Genomic DNA, 25,765 nt, shown 5'->3' on the forward strand with positions numbered 1-25,765 from the left:
GTGCCTAGTGAAGGAAGACAGACCATTATGTCAGGCCTTTGACTTTATGTTTCAACCTTTTGTTGTGCAATTGAAACTTAGCTTAGCATTATATATTGCCTAAGAGTTGCCTCCTGAAAGCCTCCTTGTTCCTCAAATGTAGCCTCTCTCTAAGTCAAACTCAGCATATAAATGTCCCGACTGTGTGGCATGATTTTCAGGGATGAGCCTCCCTGGATCTGTTGGATTGTTATCAAGCACCTACTTGCAATGCATCTGGAAAAGACTATGACCAAAAGGGGGAAATAGTAAATACAAATGAATTTTTATAGCTACAAGATTTAAAAGTGAGGTGGTAGGTCTTTCCAGAGGTTGTGCTTATGCACATCTCAGAAGGACTTCATTGACTGCCACAGTAAATATTGCCTCAAGCGGCAGGACTCCTGAGAGCCCCAGAGACATCTAGGCAGCATAAGCAGGGCAGATAAACTCAGGATAATTCCATCCATCTTTTCCATGGCATCTAAACTCTCTCAATTAGAAACACAGTTGGCATCACCATCCCCAAATCCTCAAGATTAGGGAATGAACAATGGACAAAAGTAAACATTATTATTCTATTATAGACTTACTATTATTCTAGCATTGGAAGAACTTGTATCAGTTATAGAAAGGTACTGGCCACCAGAGGTTCTGAGGAGAAGGAGAGAGAAGAATAAGTGTAATATAGGGGCATTTTTAGGACATTGGGATTGCCCAGCATGACATTGCCATGATGGATACAGGCCATTATACATTTTTTCAAAACCTATGAAATTTTGTAGGAAAGAGTATAAACTACAATATTAATTATATTCCATGGTTAGTAGCAATGCCTCAAATTGTGTTCATCAATTGTAACAAATGTATGACACTAATGACAGGTGTTCTTGATTTGAGAAAGTGTGGGAAGGGGAAGGAATGGAGCATATGGGAGTTCCCTATATTTTTATTTAACATTTATGTAATCTAAAGCTTCTATAAAAATAAAAGCAAAGAAAATTTAAAAACTTTTGGGGAAAGAAATTTAGAGTGGATGAAGTTAAACATTCATTAGAGGCATGTAAGAGCAGATTAAAAATCTTAGAAGAATGAACAGGTGAATGTGAAGACACAATATTTGAACTTGAAAGGATAGGAGAACAAATAGAGAAAAGACTGCAAAAATGTTGAACAGAGAATCAGGGAATTGAGTAACAACATGAAACACACAAACATGTTTATAGGTGTCCCAGAAGGAGAAAAATGGTAAAGTGGTAGAAAGATTAGTTGAGGAAATACTGACTGAAAATTTTCCAACCTTATGAAAGTCTTGAATATCAATGTTCAAGAAGAAAAACAAACCCAAACAGAATATATCTGAATAAACTTACTTTGAAACACCTATTACTCATAATATCAAATTTATTTTTTCTTTCTGCTTCTTAGCATAGATCTTTTCAATTGTCTTGTATACCATATCATTGATTCTTTCTTCTGCAAGCTCCAAACTGCTATTGAAATCCTTGAGGGAATTTTTCATTTCAGTTAATGTGGTCTTCAACTCCAATATCTCTGTCCTGTTCCTATGGTTCATTCATTGTTTTCCCCATATCCTTTAATTCTTTCTCTGTGTATTTCTTTATCTCCTTTAGCATATCAAAGGTCATTTTTTGTTGATGAAATACATTTACTTATTAATGGTGGTTTATGGAATAATTTACAGGTTATAGATGATTAATATTTTCACACACATATACAGAGTGAAAGTGAAATGTAGGAATGTTTCCACTAATGATGGTTAATACAGGATGGGATATCAGCAGTCACTTTTCTAAAATATCAGATGGAGCAACCAGATATCCTCCTCGATGTCTTCATTATATACTTTCTGAGCTTTTTATGAGGAATGTAGGACATAACAGAAATCTTGCGAGATTTATATATATTTGTTCAATATGTCCAAAGCCTAGTCCTCTTCATTAATTTTTTCCAGATATTTACCTTATTCTTTTGGATGGGCCATTTTTTTTTCTTGCCCATGATACAAGAGAGCTAGTAAGAGAATACATAAAGACACTATTAGCAAAATCTTCTAAATTTTAAAAGCAAACATACTTTTATTCTCGCCTTAAAAAGTGTGTATTTTCAAAAGTTTGCATCTTTTACCATATTCATTCATTCATGAGTATTTCTTGTGCAGATATTATAAAGGGCTTGATAAATAATTCTAAATGGATGTCTTGAAGTATATAGCTTGATGTATTACCACTCTTAGAAACCACAGAAAGAGCACATAAAGTCTATGTTACACTTAAAGAGGCAGTGACTTTTAGAGATAATTTTGGATCATCCTCAGATAAAGGTCTACAAATTTCTTATTGCATATCTCTTCACCTATGTAAGAAAGAAACTAGTTACATGAACATGAAGCAAACCAAAATGGAATTTCAAAGGGTTTTTATCAGCTCAAATAAATGCATTTATCCCTTAGTCCCATTCTTGTTTTGTTTTTTTACAAATCTTTATTCTGAACATCTGCTGTATAGCAGTTAATTCTGAGCATTTACTCTGAAAACTCACAGGATGAACAAGCATATTGTGTATGCTGTATAATTGACAAAAATGAAAAAAAAATTTTTTTCAGAAAAAGTTCTTTGATATAGGCAGAAAACACTTTAACAAGGCATATCAGTGAAACAAAGACACAGAATTTGCCAAGCTAGATTTTATGTCTGTCTCAGCATAACTAAAATACATGTTTTCTGATATTAATCTCAATGAAAGTATTCCATAAATATTGGACCTGATGGTAAATGGAGCAGTGAAAAGTCCCCTCCCAGGCAGAGATTTTTAAGAAGAGTTTCAAGGAATTCTCTCTTTCTGTGAGTTATCCCACCAAAAGGAAAGGGACATATCAAAATACTATTATGGGGGAGGGAGGGACTAGGTCGGGCATGCTGCGCAGGACCTTGCCAAGCACTTAGCACCAACCGCAAGTTCCTTCTGCCCCAGCTGCCCCAGCTTCGTGTGGGTGGCACAACGAGGGTACACCGCAGCCATGGAGGAGGAAGTGTTCTTCATTGCCAAGAAGATGGACAAGATGGTGCAGGAGAAGGACAGAAGGACGTGCCTGGAATATTGGATGTGCTGAAAGAGTTTAAGAATATGCCTATGATTCTGGGATTTTTACAGTCCACAAGAATCAGAATGGCAGTTAGAGCAATTTGCATGCAGATTAAAGACTAGAAAGTTACATCTTGCAGAAAGTGTCTCATCAAATCCTGAAAAAATTTATTAGATGGACCATCAACCCATAAAGCCTCTGGAGAAAAAAAAAAAGGAACCAGCAGTGAGATCAGAAGAGAGTGCTAATGTTTGAGAAGAAAGTAGATCCAGTGACAATGAAAGCAGCAGAAAGGATGAGACAAATACTAGAGATACTTACCTTTCATCTTTTCCTCAGGCAGCAAGCACTTCTGATTCTGTACCGTTAATGTGGAGGGACGTACTTGCTGCAGGTTTGGGAACAGGGGATGACTACATTACTATTGGAAAATGAAGAAGAATTAGGATCTCAAATTGAGGAAGCTATATATCAAAAAATAAGGAATACAGACATGAAATACAAAAATAGAGTATGAAGTAGGATATCAAATCTTAAGGATGCAAAGAACCTTAACTTAGGAAAAAATGTACTGTGTGGGAATATTCCTTCTGACTACTAGCTAGAATGATGGCAGAGGAAATGGCATTTGATGAGCTCAAACACATGAGTAAAATCTTGACCAAGATTTGGTCTTGGTCAGGGCTTTAGAAGCCATCGAGAGCACCAAATAGCAAAATGGTTGGAACTCAAACCAACTTGTTCACATGTGGCAAATGTAGAAAGAAGAACTGTACTTATATGAAGGGACAAATACACAGGGCTCATGAACCAATGCAACATTTGTTGTCTATAGTGAATGTGGAAATCCATGGAAGTTCTGTTGAGTTGCAAGAATTGGCAAGATGTCTGGACCACTGAGAAACTGGATTTTGTAACTGACTATAAAACTATGCCAAACACTTAGCTTTTCTGCTATATCAGATTTTTAAAGCAGCATACATCTCTTGGATTAGTCTGTTTTTTCACATAACAACCTTTCCTTAAATACCTTCTGTAGCTTGAGATCAGTAGGGGAACCATATAAAAATTGTATGGTATCTGTTTCAGAAAATTTTTCTTCATTTTTATCAGTAAGCTAATATTAAACTTTTATCAATTAAACTTTTGGTACTCATTTTTTTCTTTAAAGAAAATGTAAAAACTTATTTACAATCTGAAACATACACTTGAAAAATGTTATTCTTCTTTATATATGGATAAACGGAAATCACATTTTTTCCATATTGGCATGTACCTGAAAATATGAGAGGAGAAGAAAATGTCATATAAGTTCAGGTTTATCAAATATCGTGTGCATTCATATAATAGTTGACCAGCTTTATCTAAATTGAACACAATATTTGAATGCACATATGAATTTGATTTTAATTATTATGTTCTCAAGACTGTGACATTTTGCACCTGTAATCAACCATGATCATCATTTCTTTAATTTCTTGTGCATGTATATTACTTGTTCTCAACAGTTTATTTTTAGAAACATACCTTTGCTTTACTGAAAACTTTTTTTTTTGAAGGCACTGGAATTTGAACCCTGGATCTTGTACATGGGAAGCAAGTGCTCAAACCACTGAGCTACGTCTGCTACACCCAATTTGCTGAGGTTTTTTTTTTGTCTTCTTTTTAATATATGTATTTTTATTTTTATAAAAAGATACTTAGATTATATAAGTATTACATAAAAAATATAGGGGATTCCCATATGCCCTGTTCCCCACCCTTCACACAATTTCCCAAATTAACAACCTCCTTCATTAGTGTGATACAATCATTGCATTTAATGAACACACGCTGGAGAATTGACACGAAGCATGGATTATGGTTTACAATGTAGTTTACACTCTCTCCCACACAATTCTGTAGATTTTGACAAAGTATATAATGGTCTGTATCTGTTGTTGCAATGTCATTCAGGACAATACCTAAGTCCCCAAAATAGTATCGTATTACAGCTGCTTTTCCCTCTCCCTGCCCTCAGAAACTCCAGTGGGCACTCGACTTGGTAACTGATTCTAGTTTTGCAGAAGAAGGCTGTTACAATTTGGTATGGTTTTTCATAAATACCTGCATAGGCAAAGAATGAACGTTCTTATCAGTTTTTTCCTTCATAGGAAGACCCACTGGGAAGAAAATGATAGGATTTTATTAAAGAGTAGTTAATGTAAACAGTTCAAACCTTGATTTTGATTTGGAAATCCAAACTGTCCTTGGATTAAGCTAAAGGATTCTTTAAACCATTAAAACTGTGGTCTTTCCGTAGGGACGCTGGTGGAAAATATTTTTGTCCTGAGTCATATTTGCTGATTTTCTCTGTTACATGCTGAATGAGGTTGTTGAACAAAGTGTGTAAATAGACCTCAATGCAAGGTCTTGTGTAAACAACTCTTGAAAGTAAATTTTACTTTTGTCAAAGTGTATACATTTGTTCTAAAGGATTTCTTTAATGTAAGCTTGCTCCAGTGCATCTAAAATGCCACCATTACAAAGTCCACACTTTATCCTGCTCAATCGATTTTCTGTCAAACACTGCTAGAACGACTTCTGTCTACACTTGGCACTCCTTTCCTCTCCATTTTTTCCCATTTCTTTTTGCAGATCAGTTTGATGTAATACAGAAAAAAGTATTAGAATGCCCATATTAAGACCTATATATTTAAGAATTGGCCCCTGGCACAAGCCCACCTTTACTTAGTCAGTTCAGACTAATTTATTCCTTATCTTTTCAAAAATAACGTGCATTTTCTGAAAGAGTGAATTTAAAAAGAGTAAAATTAAAATTAGACTTATTTATAATTTTCATAAACTTGGCCCTTATGCCCCTTTTATTTGAACCTATGGTTATCATTATAACCAGTAAATATGTGTTCCAGAGACTTATATACCATGCTGTTCTTAAGCCAATTGAGTCCTGAATATCAGCAGAGTTGCAGCCAACACCTACTCTCCAGTTCATCACTCTTGCCCAGGGCATCTAACAAAAGGATGATGTTGCACAATATCCATTCCAGAAAACAGAGAGTATCAACACCTGTAAGCAAGACTGTTCCATCTATATGCCCCATTGCATCTAAGTCTCCTCTCAGTCAGAAGAAGAGTGGGCATCACCATCCCCAAATCCTCAAGTGAGAGTAATGAACAAACAAGGGAAGAATGCAACTATAGACCAAATAGTCTTGTTTTAGGCTAGTAATGGAACAAATTGTAACAGTGATTTAAAGACAGTGGTCACCAGTTTCTGAGGAGAGAGAGGGGGAAGAATAAGTGTAAAATGGGGATATTTGGGGACATTGTAATTGTTCTGCATAGCATTGCAATGATGGATACAGGTCATTTTACATTTTGTCCAAACCAGTAAAATTGTGCAGTGCAAAGTGTAAACCACAATTTAAACTATAGACCATGGTTAGTAGCAAAGCTTGAATATGTATTCACCAATTGTAACAAATGTACTGCACTAATGAATGATGTTGCTAATGGGGAAAAGTGTGTGGGCTTGGGATATATGATAATCCCCTATATTTCTTTTACCTCTTCTGAATAGCATTTTCTTTTTTCAATACAAGCTTTTTTATTTTTTTAAATATACTTAGATTATATAAATGTTACATAAAAAAATAAGGGATTCCTACATGCCCTGATCCCTACACCAACTACACTTTCCCATGTTAACAACGTCCTTCATTAGTGTGGTATATTTGTTACAACTGTTGAACATGTTTTGGAGCATTGGCACAAAGCATAGATAATAGTTTACACTATAGTTTGCACTCTATCCCATACAATTTTGTAAATTTTGACAAGATATAAAATAGATTTTATCTGTCTTTGCATTGTCATTCAGGATAGTTTACACTATAGTTTACACTCTATCCCATACAATTTTGTAAATTTTGACAAGATATAAAATAGACTTTATCTGTCTTTGCATTGTCATTCAGGATGATTCCCAAGTCCTGAAAATTCCCAAATATTACACCTATTTTTCCCTCTCCCTCTCCCTGTAACATCCAGGGGCAACTACCTACACATCAATGACAAAAGTACTCCCATTGTTAGAATCATAGTAAGTCTGAAGTAGAATGACAGTAAGTATGTTCTAGGCATCATTCATTCCCTGATCCTGAGGATACTGGGATGGTGATGCCCACTCCACTTCCAATTCGGAGGGGTATTACATCCCATGGGGCAGATGGAAGGGACTATCTTCCTTGCAGTTGCAGACTCTCTCTGTTCCTTGGGATAGTCTTGTCCATCGTCATCTCTTTGTTGGTTAACCGGGTGAATCCAATGAATGGGAAAGTAGATGCTGCAACTCTGTTGAGATTCAGGGCCCAATGGGCACAAGGACGGACCAAAGATTTAAGTCACTTGGACATACATCTATCAACTGTAGTACTAACTATAGGTTCAAATAGAAAGGGCAGAAAAGCCACATGTAGGGAAACCACAACAGAGTCCAACTCTGTCACATTGGGGAGCTTAAATTCCAAAGTAAGGCCCCCTGGCAGGATGCAAAAATCCTGAGGTGACAGCCCTGCCTAGAGTGTCTGGATGTCTCCAGAACACTCAGGAGCCCCACTATTTGTTGCAATATTTACTTTGGCAGTCCATGGGATCTTGCTGAGACATTGATGTGTGCTATGGGTGGGAGGCTCTTTGTCTCTTCGAAGATAACCTTAACCTAAACTGTCTGCCCTGACTTGCGGGTGTGGAATGGTAAGAGGCTGCAGTCCTGCCCTTGGTGACCATGGCAACGACTCCAGTCCCAGGAAACAGTTTAACAATGCAAAGTCTATAAACTTTAAATATTCAGGGAAAACACAAGCCAAATGTGCTAAAAGCTTATCTAGAATGTATGAAGTCCATGCTAAAAGCTTACCTAGGATGTGGAAGATATATGCTAATTCAAGCCTATTGAGAACTGAAACAAATGAACCATTTGGCCTTTCCTCTCTGTATAAAAGGGACTCAAAAATCTTGTTCAGGACTTGGGTTCGAAACAGAAAGCTCCCAAGTCCCGCCGGCAGTCAATAAACCATTTTTCCTTCTCAAAATCATTCCTGAGTCCTGGCTTTTCTACACGCAAATAATTGAACCTAGTATCAAATTCTATAACAACATGCATAAGCATAACCTCTTGGATAACTTGCTGAGTCACCTTGAAGTCTCTTAGCCATACAAATTCATTTGTCTTTACACTTTCCCCCTTTAGATCGAGATATTTTTCCAGTTGCATTAATAGTTAGTGCTTAGTAGTAATCCCTCAGTGCCCGTGACACTCAACCCTGGGAGTCATGTCCTACATTGGGGGGGAGGGGGAAGAAATGCATTTATATGCTGAGTTTAGCTTAGAAAAAGCCCACATTGAGCAAGAAGGAGGCTATCAGGAAGTAACTCTTAGGTACCCTATAATACTAGGCTAAGTTTCAATTTCAAAAGAAAAGGTTCATAAGCACAGTCATCAATATCAAGGGTCTGTCAATGGTCCATTCTCCTTCATTAGTCATTACCACTGTGCTCAGGGGATTCTTGCTGTCCCATTAGAGAGTGTGGGAGAGCTCCCCAGGATAGGAATTGGATATTCTTTTGGTTATTGAGTGTATCTCCACCCACAGTGACAATTCCCCATTAACAATTGAAAATATTCATATGCCTCATAGGCCCCCGGTGAACCTCCTCCCATGTATCCCCCATCACTGATACCCTACAGAAAAGATCCTCCCCTGCCAGAGTTGTAACCCTTCTGTGATCCAAAACTTCTTCAAAAATGAAGCCAACAAACTAACCAAATACAATTAATAAGAAAATGAAATAATATTGATAGTATTAAAAGTAACAAATAAAATATAATTTTTTAAAATTAGAATATAAAAAAATATAAAATTTTAAAAAATTTTTGAATGTTTTTTGATATTGTGTTTCATCACCGTAAAATCTATTGTTTTGTGACTACAGTGACATGTTTTTTGTTTATTACCCGTTTCTTTTTTTTTTTTTTCATTTTGTCTTCAAATAAGCTTTGGATTACAGAAAAGTCACGTACAGAATATAAGTGAATCCCATATACCAAGCATCCTCCCCTTCATCCCGTTTTTCCCCTATTAACATTTTACATATGGATGGTACATTTGTTAAAATTGATGTACAGATATTGAAACATTGATACTAACCACAGTCAATGCTTTACATTATGGTTTAAATTTTAGACAATACACGTGTATAAATTTTGATGAAACTTAACATAGCCTGTATCCACCATTGCAAGATCATGTAGAACAATTCCATCACCCCCAAAATGCCCCATGTTCCAACTATTCTATTCCTCCACCCCCTCCCCTCAAGACCCATGACAGCCATGAAGCTTCATTCCTTGAAGAACAAGATTCATACTTACTTGCAACAACATTGAGAGCTTGACTTTGAGAGCTGTCCTCCTCTATTAGACACTGCCAATGCTCTCAAGAGACTCCCGCCCCTGTATTTGAGAACATTGCAGGATTCCCCAGGACTTCCCAGATTGGGGCTCACAACCCTGTATTTCCAATGTAACATTTATGTAATCTAATGCTTCTTTTAAAATGCAATCAAATAAAAGTTTTAAAAAAATTAGTGCCACATTTAAATTAAGTGATTAATTTTTAAAGTTGTAATTCATAAAGTATTTTTTTATTTTATTTTTTCCTTCTTCATTTTTTTAAAATGTTACATTCAAAACATATGAGGTCCCCATATATCCCCCACCCCCATCACCCAGCTCCTCCCACATCAACAACTTCTTTCATTATCATGGCACATTCTTTGCATTTGGTGAATACATTTTGGAGTACTGCTGCACCACATGGATAATGGCTTACATTGTACTTTACACTCTCCCCCAGTCCACCCAGTGGGCCATGGCAGGACACACAATGTCCAGCATCTGTCCCTGCAGTACCACCCAGGACAACTTCAAGTCCTGAAAATGCCCCCACATCATATCTCTTCTTCCCTCTCCCTACCCTCAGCAGCTACTGTGGCTACTTTCTCCATATCAATGCTACCATTTCTTCCATTACTAATCATAATAGTTCCATAGAAGAATATCAGTAAGTCCACTCTAATCCATACTCTATTCCTTCAGCCTATGGACCCAGGGATGGTTATGTCCACTCCACCTCTATATCAAGAGGGGTTTATATTCCACATGGATGATGGATGCAATTCTCCTGCTTGCAGTTGTAGGCACTCTTGGCTCCCTGGTGTGGTGGCTGGCCTTCTTCACCTTCCTGTTAGCTGGCCAGGGTAAGCCCAATAAACCAGATGGTAGGAGTTGCTGGACTGCTGAGGCTTGGGACCTGGCTGTCACATGGATAGTCCAGAGATTCAGGTCTCCTGAGTATACACCAACTCCATCGCCAACCACAGGTCTGGTAAAAGTAACAGAAGAGACATGTATAAAGGTCATATTTTAATGTTAAGTACATTTTAAAAACTAACATGATGTTTTCAATTGTGACAGTGATTCCTGAAGGCATTTAGAAGGTAAATGCAAGGTCCTTTAGTGCAAGTTCATGTAAAATATTATGTTTGTAATAAAGGGAACATCTTTACATCATATGCAGATTTTCTCCAAATTTATATAAGTTCCTTAATCACTCCAGCAAAGCAATTAAAAGCAGGTAGAAAAAGACACTTTACTCTTGATCAGTAAGGGAAGAATCAGGGAAAATCAAACATGTAATATGATGGAAGAGAGTGCTGTTTTACATCATGCACAATTCTTCGAGGAGTCATTAGCACCAGCTTTTCTCTGTCAGTAAAATAAGAAGCATATGGCCTAACATAAATTCCAAGGTGTAGTACAAATAATTTCACACAGCCAAGGTAATACCTATTCAAAATTCACCTGGAAAATATAAGAAATATTTAGATATGTGCTCAGCTAACCTCTATAAAAGACTCAAAAGAAAAAATATACAGGGTGATTTCTAGGGAGCCAAAGAAGATTAAAACACATCTGCCTCATATAAGGCAGAATATTAGAATTTGTTACTTTTCTGTAAATTTCACAAATTAAAAAATGAAAAAAAAAGGCAATATAATGCAATTATTATTTCCAGGAATAAAATGGTATAAGCAAGAAATTTATACACAAACAAGTAATATTTATATAATTATATGAATGCTTAATTAATTTAAATAAAATCATTATATGATAATATTGGAAGATTTAGAAGTTGGTGGATATGCTATGGGAGTGCCAAAAAGAAGATATATGTTGAGTATAAACTGGGATAGAAAAAGCTTTAAAATGAAAACATACAATCAAAACTTGGCAATATGCACAGGATGAATTAAAATAATTAAAAGCAGTTACCTCTGGAAATGGGGTTTAAAATACAGAGAAATAGGACTAGCAGAACATAATACCCTAGTACAGTAAAGACTTTGAGAAACCAGGAGGTTTAGTACCTAGGACAGGAAAGCTCAAATATTAAAATCTAGGCAAAATCCCTGGGATAACCTTTCCTGCAATGTCTGTGCTTTCACTTTTCCACAAAGATACGTTCGTTTATAACCGCATTATTCATTGGTAGTGCCCTCATTTTTCTGTGCAGATTTGAAGTTCCATGGTTTGGAATCTAAGAGGCGACTCAGCTTCAGTGTTTCTCATGCTTTATTGTGCAAATATATCCCCTAAGATCTTGTTAACATGAGGCTCCTGATATAATAGATCTGAGATGGAGCCCTTGTTTCTGCTTTTCTACCAAGTTCTCAGGAATTAGTGATGCTGTTGGACCAAGTATTGTAAAGCAGGAGTAACCAGGTCATATTGTGGGTTTCAGCTTCCTAAGAGAAGAGCTTATCAAACCTCGGAAGGCATTTAAATTTTCTTATCTTTTCTCCTTGAAAAAAAGAAAAATAGGGTGGAACATTGGTTTCCCATTTTCCTTCAGACATTCAGAATAGTTAGGACCCTTAACCTGTCCTAGAGAGTACTATGTGGCTTCTGCCCTAACACTCTCCTCTTCAATTGTCCATCTTAGTAATAAGTTCTATTTCATTACATAATTTATATCCATATTAAATTTCATATTTTTTCATTTTCCCTTCATCTAGATTTCTTCAGGAAATTCTAGCTCTTTGTTCATAGACAGAGCTTCTGGTTCCCTGTTGTATTTTCAGGAGCCAGAAGTTTCTTGGCTAAAAGAATACACTCAAATATATTTATCTAATACAGAAAGAAAAAAAATATATTTTCAAATTATCATTCACAATGGGCAGTTCTCTTTGATCTCCAACACTATATGAGGGTTTAAAATTTTAGTTGTTTGGTAAATACAATCAGGGTGAATGGTATGTTCCACAGGATATTTTTAGTGGCGGTGTAATCAGAGTGTATCCCTTTGATGTGGGCTATGGGTGGGAGGCTCTTTGTCTCTTCAGAGATAACCTTAATCTAAACTGTCTGTCCTGACTTGTGGGTGTGGAATGGTAAGAGGCTGCAGTCCTGCCCTTGGTGACCATGGCAACGACTCCAGTCCCAGGAGGCAATTTAGCAATGCAAACTCTATATACATTTCAGTCAGTCCAGGTAAGCTCTGGTGGTGATGCCAAAACTTAAGGGAACTTGGACTTGGCCTCGAATGGGAAATATAATATAGCCTGTGCATAAATTCAAAACCATCTAATTCTATATCCAAGTGTGCCTAGTTTCTAGAAATCCAGTTAAGTTATATGGGCTTTGAATGTTCAGAAAGGATGTAAAACTGAATGTGTATTCAAGGTTGCATCCAGATGGAATGTGGCAAGATGCTAATTGAAGCTCACCTGAGGTGTGGGCAATATGTTAATTCAAAACCTACCTGGTACTCAGGCAAAGACTTAACTAACAAATAAAATAGTTTTCTTTGATAAAAACATCTTTTGACTCCCCACCCTGTATAAAAGGAACTTGAAAATCTCGTTCGGGCTTGGGTTTGGGGCTCGGGATTGAAACAGAAAGCTCCTGAGTCCGGCCAACCATCAATAAACCATTTTTCCTTCTCAAAATCATTCCTGAGTCCTGGCCTCTCTTTACGCAAATAATTGAACCTCTCTCAAATTCTACAACACCTTGGCATGTGGAACTAATTAGGTTTAACTGTTTTCCTTATACAAAAGGAAGACAAAATAGAGTGGCATTACACAAGAAAAGAAGAAGCTGGACAGTTTTTGAAGAATTTGAGAGAAGTTCAATTATTTGCATATAGAAAGGCTAGGACTCAGGAATGATTTTGAGAAGGAAAAATGGTTTATTGACAGCCAGCTGGACTCGGGAGCTTTCTGTTTCAATCCCGAGCCCCCAACAAGATTTTTGAGTCCCTTTTACACAGAGGGGAAAGGCCAAATGGTCCTTTTGTTTCAGTTCTCAATAGGCTTGAATTAGCATATATCTTCCACATCCTAGGTAAGCTTTTAGCATGGACTTCTTACATTCTAAATAAGCTTTTAGCACATTTGGTTTTCACTTCCCCTGAATATTTAAAGTTTATAGACTTTGCATTGTTAAACTGTTTCCTGGGACTGGAGTCGTTGCCATAGTCACCAAGGGCAGGACTGCAGCCTCTTACCATTCCACACCCACAAGTCAGGACAGACAGCTTAGGTTATCTCCAAAGAAACAAAGAGCCTCCCACCCATAGCTCACATCACAATGAATGTGCCACAATGATGAAAGAGTTTGTTGATGTGGGAGGAGTGGGGGGGGGGTGGGATATGTGGGAACCTCTTATATTTTTAATGTAACATTTTTTGTGATCTGCGTATCATCAAAAAATACAATAAAAATGTAGGAAAAAAAGGAGAAATTACGCCTACAATAGGCAACTGACAAAACATCAAATATAAGTTATTTTACACCATTAAATTATCTATTGAAGAAGAGAGCTTGCAACTGTGAGGCCCTGTTCATGCACACAACTACCCAAGAGGCAGTCCCCATTCTGTGGAGTTGGAAGAGTTCTTGTAAAGTAGAGAGAGTGGGGACTTGGCAGGATCTGGAATGGTAGAGGTATGCCTAGGCCTAGCGAGCTCTCCACAGATGACATGGAAGCAGGGACTCCTCCTCTTCTTTCAGTCACCTACTGGGTGAGGTCTTTGGAGAGATGGGAGAGACAATGTCTGTTTACCATTAAAGACCATCATAAGAGACACTAATAATGCAGCATCTAAAGTATTCTAATCTGAATCCAGGTGAGCAAGAATCATGACCTTGTTCATTTTCTCCATCACTGAATGAATTTATATGATGGATCCCAATTTTCCCAACTGCAGACTCCTGTACCAAGTTGATCTTAGTGAGGCCCACTCTCCCTCCCTTCTCTGGGGGTTTCTGTAGCATCACAACAGCACAAGGTCGGGCACTGTGTCCCAGCTGGCATCTACAGGTGAGGAACTTGCCGAGAGTGGTGTTCTTCTGGAGGGCACCTGCTCCACACAGACTTCCCTTCGGTTCTTGGATGAGTGGTTCAGCCTGATATCCATAAAAGAACTCCTCAACTCAGTAATGAAGCTTCTGAGGTGCTACATATCTCTGTTATTTTTGGCTTCCTTCATGGAAAATGTCAAGTTTCTATATGATTAAGTCTCAAACCTTGGAAAACCTCCTGGGTGTCCTTGGCATGGTCACACCCATAGCTTCTTCCACTCAGCTTGGTATTGAGGGGAGACTCCATGGGACTGCTTCTCACTGAGGGCCATGAATTTCCCCAAACCTCACATTTTCCAGGCATGACTGTGTCAAAATCCTTTAAGCCTACACTCTCCTGTATTCTCTGCCTTTCTCCATGAGAAAAGTTTCTTACGTTCTATAAAGCAGGAATAAAGTGCCTGACATAATCACCGATCCTTCTTGGCATGAACCTCATGCCCTGACTATTGGCCTCACAAACCTACGACCTCAAACTATTGGCGAGGGTAAGTGTTTCTGAATTTAATTTAATATCAAAGCTGAGTACTGTTTTCTGTTTTGTTTTGTTTTGTTTTGTTCTGTTTTGTTTGTAACAACTGATCCCTACCAAACTTCCTTGTGAAACCAGACTGGCAAAAGGACAGGTCTAAATGTAATTCTGGGAATGAAAAATAGATCAGTCCTCATTACCAAAAGTTAGTTTTGATTGCTTGAAAGTATTTATCTGAGTTCAAGGGCCATGAATTCACTTTCTGTCTCCATCAAGGGACAAATTTATGAATCTTATTGATTGAGAGACCTTTAACCAGAATGGAGGGGAGATGGAGATCTTGAAGGCAGAGTGTGTGGAGAGTGAGGGGCGTGGGGATTAGGGCAGAGGGTGTCAGGAAAGGGTCCTGACACCTGTCTAAGAGAGGGCAAATTTGAAATGAGGCGAAAGGAAAGGGCTCTATCACACCATACTCTGGATTTGTTATCCATGTTTGTGTAAGAGTAAGAGTTGAAGAAGGGGTTGAGATAAAATAAACAATAGTTGGATTTGGCAAGAATAAAAATTACATAAGTATCTGGGAATTCCGTGGGAACAATGCTGTGCTTGTGAAGTATTGCTACACATAATCACGTATTTATGCAGATACTCACTTCAGTTCCTCTGTGTCCATCTGAAGAAAGCTCCCTGAAGGCGAGATGTTGCCATCCCATGATTCTATCTTTACTATACCCAGGGTTGAATCATTTAAAAAGTTTGCCACCACCATCAACTGGCCTCTATATTGGGTCAAACCCTGTCTGAAACTCTGACCCTCTGAGCAGAACTGTTTTCTTCCCTGACTTAGATGAGAAGGATATTGCTACATTTCATCATCCCTCCTGCCACAAACCACAAAGGCAGCATCTGGAGTTTCTTGAAGTCAGTAGATGTGAACCTAAACCCATACATTTGCCTAATAGATAGCACTAACACAGGCACCCATTTCTAAACTGTAACCTCTAACCACAGTCCATCAGCCTGCAGGAGCCCTGCCAGATCTCCCTCACCCCCAAGGGCCTTTGTGAGAATACTTCTCTTCTCACTGAAAACATGTGGAAGGTGATTTTGCTTGAACCCTTTTCTTTTCTCCATGGTTTAAGAATAGTTGTGTCTGGCAAGGAAGCCGTGGGTAGTTTCTACCTAACTAACTAAATTTCTAAATTGAATTAATATTTCAGAAAACAAAGACAGTAGCCAAGCCCGGAACAAGACTAGCAAAAGAGGTGAGAAATACTCTGCAATGTTTTCCTGTAAACATCGCAAATATTAGTGTGTGGTCATTGTGGGAAAAGTTAGCAGCACATATCTCAGGTCTGTGGTCTCAGATGATTACTGAGGTTCACAGGGACTTGCAATAGGTTGTGTTCCTTCAATGTCCATGAGATGTTCACCTCTTCTCCTGCCTGCTAATGACCTTCCTTCCATCAAAGTGGAAATGCACTAAGTCTATCTAAACAGATATCCTTGGAAAATGGTGGCCCCAAAACGAACTTGAAAAAGCCCCTTTGTCCTTGTTACCTGCTGACTTCCTCTCTGCCAAATGGCTGTGATAAAGACTCCATGCTCTAAAGAAGGGGAGAAGAACAATAGAGGAGGATGTCTATAAAGCTCCTGATGGGGCCACCCCACCAGCCCTGGACTGCCTCCAAATTTCCTTTATGTGGCAGAAAAATAAATTCCCATGTAGTTTAAGCCATGGTTATTGATCTTTCTGTTATATAAACTGAAACGGAATCCTAATCGACAGAAGTGACTAGGCTGACTAAAACCCAGCTGGTATATAGAAGGAATGATTTTCAGGGGAGCCTGAAAAGACTATTGGACCAGTGGAACACAAGAGCACTGGATCAGGTGCTTGCAATATTTGCCAACATCTGTCTTCCTGAACACTGATTGTGAATTTAAGTCTATGTGAGGTGTTGAGAAAGGCCTCTTTAGACTTTGACATAATTAATGGTAGAATCAAGTAGAGCCAAGAAAATTAGCCCTGATGCATTTTGAAATTTTCTGGCATTAGTGATCCCATCTTTTTTTCTCATTTATCCATTTTGGAATGTGAATGCGTAATTAATGCCCATCAGGCCATTGTATTTTTGAAGTGATTGAATCATTTCCTAGTTACACAGGTCAACAGATGGAGAGGCATTATTCCTCTTGACAGATCATACATACCCAGACTCTCACATGAACTTGATTTAGATTATTTAAAGATTATGATTTGGGAATTTGAACTGGTAATATTAAGATAAGATTTTGTATGTAGAGTTGATGATGTATTGAGGCGATTTGGGGGGATATTGGCATGGGATGACTATTTTGCATGTCATACAGATCTGAAATTTGGAAGCAAACACACAAATAGTGTTATCAAGAGAAATAGATCTAACAGGAGATTGTGAATATGCCCTTAATTAGAAATATTGATGATGTAATTAAGTGATGGGTCTCATCTTAATTCAATAACTAGTTTCTTTATAAGAGAAAGGAAGAATAAATATGAGAAACAGGCAAAGATGAGGGAGGTTGGTCACAGGATAAAGGAGGCAGAAATTGAAGCGATCCTGCCAGAAACAAAGAATCACTAGGAGCCACCAATAGCTGGAAAAGGCAAGGAAGAATTCTCCTCTAGAGTTTTCAGAGAGGATGGCCCCAAACCCCTTGATTTTGGAAAGGAATACAGGGGACAACATAGGCTGGAAGAATGATATTTAATTTCTGCAAAAGGGGAAGATTTTCCCCAGAGCTGCCTTGACCTCTTTGTTCCTTAATGTGTAGATAAGTGGGTTCAGGGTGGGGCTTAGTGTTGTGTACAGTACTCCAGCCACTTTGCTTCTCTCAGGACTGTAGTTAGAACCCGGGTTAATGTAGGCACAAAACACAGCTGAGTAATAGACAGAGACCACGATGAGATGGGAGGAGCAGGTGGAGAAGGCCCGCCGCTTCCCTTCAGATGAGCGGATGCGTAGGATGCTGGAAATGATACAGCCATAGGACACGAGGGTAAGTACGAAATTGATGAATCCATAGAAGGCATCAGCCAAGATAGTCATGATGCTGTTCACATGAGTGGGACTGCAGGAGAGCAGCAACAGTGAGGGAATCTCACAGAAAAAGTGAGTGATGACTTTGGAGCCACAGAAGTATAGCTGTGCCATCAGACCAGTGTGGATGGAGGAATTCAGGGCACAAATAACCCAGACTGTTATGGCCAGTGCCCCACACACCCCTGGGCTCATCAATGTTCTGTAATGCAGGGGCCGGCAGATGGCCACATAGCGGTCATAGGCCATGACTGCGAGCAACAGCAACTCAGAAGATAGAGTCCAGACAACGAAGAAGAGCTGGGCCATGCACCCCTGGAAGGAGATGGTGTTTTCTTCCAAGGCCAGACCCACTAGCACCTTGGGCAGCACAGAAGAGGTGCAAATGATGTCCATGGTAGCCAGGTTGAATAAGAAAAAGTACATGGGGCTCCGCAGGCTTGAGCTACAGGTGATGATGACAATTATCAGAATGTTGCCCATTAGGGCCATGGTGTAGAGGGAAAAGAAGCAGCCAAAGAGAGGCAGCCACAGGTCTGGGTATTCTGAGAAACCCTGGAACACAAACCCCATGACCAGTGTCTGATTGGACTTCCCCACCTGGTTGGGCACAGTTGCCTGGCCTGGGTCCATTTGGGCATCCATGGTATCTTGTCCCTCTGGAAATCTGCAGTTCTCTGCAGAGGTGATATGACATTCACTTCAGAGTCAGATTTCTTGGTGTGACAATCTTAGAACCCAACTTACGCTAAGAAAGGGAAGGGGTTTTATTGATGAAGCCCATTAATTTCAACCAACATCTACCCTAATGCTTTTCTGAAAACCTCAGGTCCTTCCTTTCATATCTCACCTTGAAAATCTTTGTCTTCCAGATTTTGTTCAGCAGGCCACCTGACCTCACCCTAACCTTCCTATACAGTGAGGTTAAGCAGAAAATCCTTTGCAGAGGGCTGTCTTTTCCTTCTCTCTCTGTCCCTTCCATCCATTGTTATCTGCTGACCTGACCAGAGAGGCTCCTTCCAACTTCTGCTGCCAAGCAACAATTCACTTTACTGGGTCACTCTGAGCCTCTGTGCAGCATTTGACAAAGCCTTGTCTCTCAGGATCCTTTCTTCAATTGCTGCTCTTTTCAGCTATTTGAATAGGGGTTCTTCTTGCCTCTCCTTCTATATGCATGATTCTACACAGCTGGTCTTTGGGCATCTTTTTTAACCCTATGTTCTCTGTGGTTGATCATCCCACTCCTGTGTCTGATTCTGCCCACTCTCTGACATTTCACAGATCAGTCATCCAGGTGACCTCCCTCCCAAATTGCTGACCTATAAATTCCAGGAATTTCTGTGGCTTTTCTGCCTTGATCAATTATAAGATCTTCAAACTCCGACTCATCACCTTTTTTCCAAAATGTGTTCCTCATGTTTGCTCTCTATACTTTCTCCTGAGGAAATATCCTCAACGTCCATGATTTGAGCTATCTATACACTGAGAAATCTCAAATTTCTATCTCTAGCACAGAGCACACTTCTGAATATGGAACTGCCTATAGGACATTTCAATTTGGCTATCCCAAAGCCACCCCAAATATTATAAACAAATCTCAACAAAAGATTTAGTGTTCCCTATTTCAAAAATGGCTCCAGTTACACAAGTTACAAACTTAGGGGTCATCCATGAATCCTACTTCCCCCTCAACCCCTATATCCAATCAATCACATTCTTAAACAGAACTTATCATTACCATCATTCAGTAATGATGCAAACACCCTGGTTTCAGGAATGAGCATCTCTCCTTAATAGATTATCCATTAAAAATGACAATAAGGAAATATTTTATAATCTTTATGACAATAAATTTGAAAACATAGACGAAAGCCAAAATTTCCTTGAAAACAGGACTTACTAAAAGAATCCAAAAAGAAATAGAAAAATGTAAATAATGTTTATGGGTATAAGAAATTGAATTTGTTGTAAAAATTATCTTCATTTAGATGGTTACACTGGGGGTTTTAACAAATATCTAATGAAGAAATAATATTAATTTTGCACAAACTATTTTTGAGAACAGAGCAGGAGAAACCATTTCAAATTCACATTGTGAAATCAGTATGAATAAATAAAACTTGAAAAGACATAGTAAAAAATATAATTTAAATGCAGATTAAAAAAATCCTTAACAAAATACTAGCCAAAAATCCATCAATATATTAAAATGTATAATTCATTATGAATTATACATCATGAACATAATGTGTTTAACCCAGAAAAGCAAGATGGGTTTAGCATCAAAAAATAATTTAATGTAAAAAGATGAAACTTCTGTGGAAGACAGTTTATTTCATTATGTTAACATAAGGGAAAAGAAACCAAGATAATAACAATAAATATAAAAAAAGCCCTTGACAAAATTCAACTTGCATTCAAGAAATACACTGCATAAAGTAGATACAAAAGGCAAATCCTTCAAGCTGACGTAGTGGATCTATGAAAGCCAATTTAATGGTGAAAATTTGACCCTTATGATCAATAAGGCTATAGAATAAGGTAAGTGTGGATTTTTAAAAAATCACAAATTGTATTCAACATTGTATTGGAGGTCCTAGCCAGTGCAGTAATTCAAGCAAAAAAAAAAATGGAATAAAGATAGGAAAGCAGTAAAACTCTCTTTCTTTGCAGATGATAGAATTGCTTATGTAAAAAGTCCTAAATTTTGACAAAGTACTAGAAACATGTTAATTTAGCAAGTTTGCAGGATACAAGTTTGAATAAAAGGCAATCATATATAGTTAGCAGCAAGAAAATAATGGAAAATAAAATTTCAATAATTTATTTAAAGTACCTACAAAAAATAAGACATTTAAGAATAAATTTAACAACAAATATGAAAGACCTCTAACTTAAAAGCTGTAAGAAAGTGCTGTGAGAAATTAAATATGAGGTAAATAAGTAGGTACAGCACTTTAATGAATTAGAAGACTGAATATTATTACCAATTCTCCCTTAGTTGATCTGTATAAAATGTGAAGAAATAAAGATCTCAGTAGAAACTAATGGGAAATTATAAGCACCAGCACTATTGTGTTTTGATTTGTAACTCTCTTTTTTCCCTTATTACAGATCTAATCAGCAAATGCATAAAATATAATGATAAATCACTGGTTTCAGATTCCTAATGTATAAATATTTAAATTGAAACAAGAACTTCAAAATGGTTGAGGATGGGGAGTTATAGAAAATGTTTACTCATACTTTAGAAGTTGTTAAGATGATATCAATCATCAGATTTGTTATAGTTTCAGTATGTTGAAACTACGACCCATGGAAATAACAAAGAAAATGTCAGAGCAAATGTAAACTCATAGGAACAGAAAGTAGAGCCAAACTATCAGGGATGGTTGCAGGAGCAAAAGACAGTTAATACAATATCTGTAGAGGCTTTCTGTTTAGGGTGAAGGGAAAGTTGTTGTACTGAATTTTGGTGAGGGTATGATATTGTGATAATATTGTGATGTGATTAGTTCCACTGAATGGTTTGCTTGGAAGGGCTTGGGATGGGAAGATTTATGTTGTATATAGGGCTATACAAATATTTTTTAAAAGAAAGATAAACTGAAGAGATACTGACAATTAAACTAAATATATGATAGTGGAAAGGCTCTAAGAATGGAAGGAAAAAGGCTCAAAAGGGCATTATGGGAAATAAAAAATTAGAATATAATTGCTGTTTTATATCAATGTTAAATATATTGAACTTGATAACTGCACTTAAGGTGATTACATAAGTGAATATACTTGTTCAGGGGATATGTACATGGAAGTATTACATGTTCTAGGAGTATGATGTGTACTATCCACCTGAAATGTTCAGAAGAAAGGTAGATAGATAAATAGATAGACAGGTAATAGATCAATGGATTGATGTTAGAATGTTATAGCAAAGGTGACAAAATATTAAAATCCGTGTATTCTGGGTATCTGGGGAGTTGGGGGTATGTTATTCTCTGTATGGAGTTTGTATTATTTTTGCAATTGACCTGTATGTTTGAAATTATGTCAAAATAAAGTTATAGTAACAGGATTCTACAACACAAAAAGTAAACCCTAACATAAACTAGACTTTAGTTAATAAGAAAATACTAATATTGGTTCATCAATTGTAACACAGGTATCAGACTAACGCAAGATGTTAACAATAGGGGAAACTCTATATGGTACAGGGGAAAAGCATATACAGGAACACACTGTACTTTCTATGCAATTTTCTTATGACATATAACTACTCTAAAAAAGAAAGAAAAGGAAATATATATATAAAAATTAAATAAATCAATTATCAGACAAAAGCCTCCACACTGGCCTTAGCAAAAATCACTTGGACATGTTTCTCCCTGTTAGTATGTATTTTTATCCCTTATTTCAGATCCAGGAACTGACATCCACAGGGAATAAATCATGTTCCTCCTTAGCCCCACACTGGCAACAGTGGTCCTGGTCAAACCAGAGCTGTGGGGCATCTTTCACACATCTTGGCTTCTTGTGCCTCCTCTTTCCTGTTGTGAAAACAGCATGAACTTTAAGATATTCCTTTTGAGAAGTTGCAAAGGGGCAGAGGTTACACCTCCTGGAAGATCCCATTGGAGAGTCTAGAATTGGACAGTGGATTTTATAAATGACTTGAAGCACCCTCACTGCAGCCCCATAGGCAGTGAGTTTAAAAAGACTCAAGAAAACCAACTTCACATCTGCAAGGGCAGAGGTCCTATGGAGATCTAAGCTGCCTTTGGGTTCACCCTTATGACCAAAGACTTCCTGTAGGGCCCCAAGCACTGTGAACTTTGATGTCCTGGAACATGTTAGCGGACTAATCACCCTACTATCATAGCTCTTATATCACATGTACTTTCCTCACTTTGTCCCATCTCTTGAATTTTTTTCTGACTTTAAAGGGTAAATGCCAATAATGCTTTATTTTGGTGACCCCATCCTCTAAGTGCTGAATCCATTGACTAATATGGCTGGATTAATATTTTCTTTTCACTGGTAGATGAACACCTTTTAGTACTCTCAAATTTTGATCTGTTAAGACTAGAGTAAGGAGCTGGTACCTATAACAATTTCATAAATTTCTCTCTGGAGGCCAAAACTGAATGGAAGGACCCCCAAGTCTTTTCTATGTATAGATATGGTTCTTTGAACTTCAAAAGTTGTGTTATTAGAAAGGCTGGTGAGTGAGAAAACAAGGTTTTAAAGAAGAAACAAAACTATGAATAAACTCACTGTCCATGAAAAACAGTATGACATTATACATTTTATATAATAGAGCATTAAGCCAAACTATCCTACCATAATTTTATCTTTGATCAAATATTTATTATAAAAACTTAAAGTGTTAACTTATTTAGAATATTTTGTCATTATAGTAGTTTGTGAACATCCAGTTTGAGCTCCAGGAAGTGTTACAAATTCAATTTTTACTGTGAGGTAAGTATTTTGTAAGCTCCATATGTTAGCCCAGGATCCAGAGGATGAGTAGATGATGCTTCACTCACCTTTGAGCTTGCAAGTTGCCTCAGTGGGAATCTGGGAAGGCAGCTTCAGGCCCAAGTAAGTGCTACAGTGACAAAGTACTGAGTGACTTTCTCAGGGAAGGCAAGTCTTCAGCATTCTCCTGACTGTACATCTGGGCTGCAATTTAACTGGCCTTCAAGTAAACCTTTGTTTTTCCAAGACCAGGGTCAGATGTTTGTCCTGGGGAACCTAGGGAGGCAGAATCTAAGAGAAAGCTCTTGAGGGCAATTAAATGTGGCTCTTTAGTTCATCCCAATGCTTTCCATAAATTAGGTGCAGAGGAGAGACAATTGGATAATTTTAGCCTCAACTTGTAAGGGCAAGAACAACTGTGCACTGAAGCTCACTCTCTCTAGTACAACTTCCCTCAATACTTGCCTTCAACTCATCACCATTGTATTTTCAGACATTGCTTTATGGACAGCTTCACTACACTTCAACCAGCTCAGAAGGGTATTCTCTCTTAATTCTCTATTCCACTAATTACACATCTTAATAATTTTACACACAACTATGCAACTATATCCGTAACATACTTTTATAAAGTTTTATGTATCTTATTTATTTTCCTACAGTTAAGCGATGCAAGTAATTGCTTACATTTCTTCAAAGTTCTCCTTTATCACTTCCATTTTATTTTAGAATTTTGAAACTCTATATTCAAATTAACAATATTTATCCTTGCTACATTTTAACTTTATTCAATATATATATGGTTTGATCATATTTGAAAATTAGTCATCATTCTTTTTTTGTTTTGTGAGGAATTTCACATCAACTTTATTGAGGTATAATTAACATTAAAATCCAGAGATTATAATTGTGACGATTATACACAACAATGGTAAGTACCACCCTCATTGTAGACAGAGAACAGCTCCATCATTCCAGGGCTTTCTTTTGACCTTATGTAGTCAGTTGTTCCCCAATCCTTTGCCTCTGCCCCAAAGCACTGATTTTACCTGCATAACTTTATATTAATTGTTCCTCTTCTAGGCTTTCCTGTAAATGGAATAATGTTGTATATACTATTTTAATTCAACTATTAAAAATTTCAAAACAACGTCTGTGATAAATAAAAACATTTATCCATGTTTTTGTATGCATTATTTTTGTATTACTCTTTTTTGTTGCTGAGTAGTATTTCATTGTTTGGATATACCATGATTTTCTAGACAGTATAAGCAGGGAAGACAAGCTCAGGATAGTTCCATCCATCTGCCCCATGGGGTCTAAACTCTGTCAGTTGGAAACATGGTGGGCATTACCATCACCAAATCCTCAAGATTGGGGAATGCACAATGGACTAAAGTAGACATAATTATTCTATCATAGACTTACTATTATTCTAGCATTGGAAAAACTTGTATCATTTATATAAAGGTAGTGGCCACCAGAAGTTCTGAGCAGAGGGAGAGGGAAGAATAGGTGTACCATAGGGACATTTTTAAGACATTAGAATTGTCCAGCATGACATTGTAGTGATGGATACAGGCCATTATACATTTTTTCAAAACCTATAAAATTGTGTAGGAAAGAGTATAAACTACAATATTAACTATATTACATGGTTAGTAGCAATGCTTCAAAATATGTTCATCAATTGTAACACATGTACAACACTAATGGAAGATGTTCTTGATTTGGGAAAGTGTGGGAGGGGAAGGGTGGGGCATATGGGAATTCCCTATATTTTTATTTAACATTTATGCAATCTAAAGCTTCTTTAAAAATAAAAATAAAAAATAAAAGCAAAGAAAAATAGCAGACTTTTGTGGAAAGAAAGTTACAATGGATGAAGTTAAACATTCATTAGAGGCATATAAAAACAGATTCAAAATCTTAGAAGAATCAATAAGTGAATGTGAAGACACAATATTTGAACTTGAAAGGATAGGAGAACAAATAGAGAAAAGACTGCAAAAAATTAAACAGCACATCAGGGAATTAAACAATATGAAACACACAAACATGTGTCATAGTGTCCCAGAAGGAGAAGAGAATGGAAAAGTGGTAGAAAGAATATTTGA

General features: G+C 37.4%; 1 protein-coding gene and 1 pseudogene across 1 annotated transcript; one reads left to right on the forward strand and one right to left on the reverse strand.

The window, feature by feature from the left end:
• Positions 1-3,058: 3,058 nt before the first annotated feature.
• Positions 3,059-3,990, forward strand: LOC101432384 (transcription elongation factor A protein 1 pseudogene; annotated as a pseudogene).
• Positions 3,991-17,837: 13,847 nt separating this feature from the next.
• Positions 17,838-18,815, reverse strand: LOC101436551 (olfactory receptor 13A1-like). Its single transcript, XM_004473746.2, has one exon. The coding sequence runs from the start codon at positions 18,813-18,815 to the stop codon at positions 17,838-17,840; it is 978 nt and encodes a 325-aa protein (XP_004473803.2).
• Positions 18,816-25,765: the final 6,950 nt, after the last annotated feature.

The sequence above is a fragment of the Dasypus novemcinctus genome, chromosome 16 (genome assembly GCF_030445035.2).
Source record: "Dasypus novemcinctus isolate mDasNov1 chromosome 16, mDasNov1.1.hap2, whole genome shotgun sequence".
In the NCBI taxonomy this organism is placed as follows: Eukaryota; Metazoa; Chordata; class Mammalia; order Cingulata; family Dasypodidae; genus Dasypus; species Dasypus novemcinctus.

Bases quoted from the DNA above. Each gene is read 5' to 3' on its own strand.
- LOC101436551 (XM_004473746.2), bottom strand. From the start codon at position 18,815: ATGGATGCCCAAATGGACCCAGGCCAGGCAACTGTGCCCAACCAGGTG.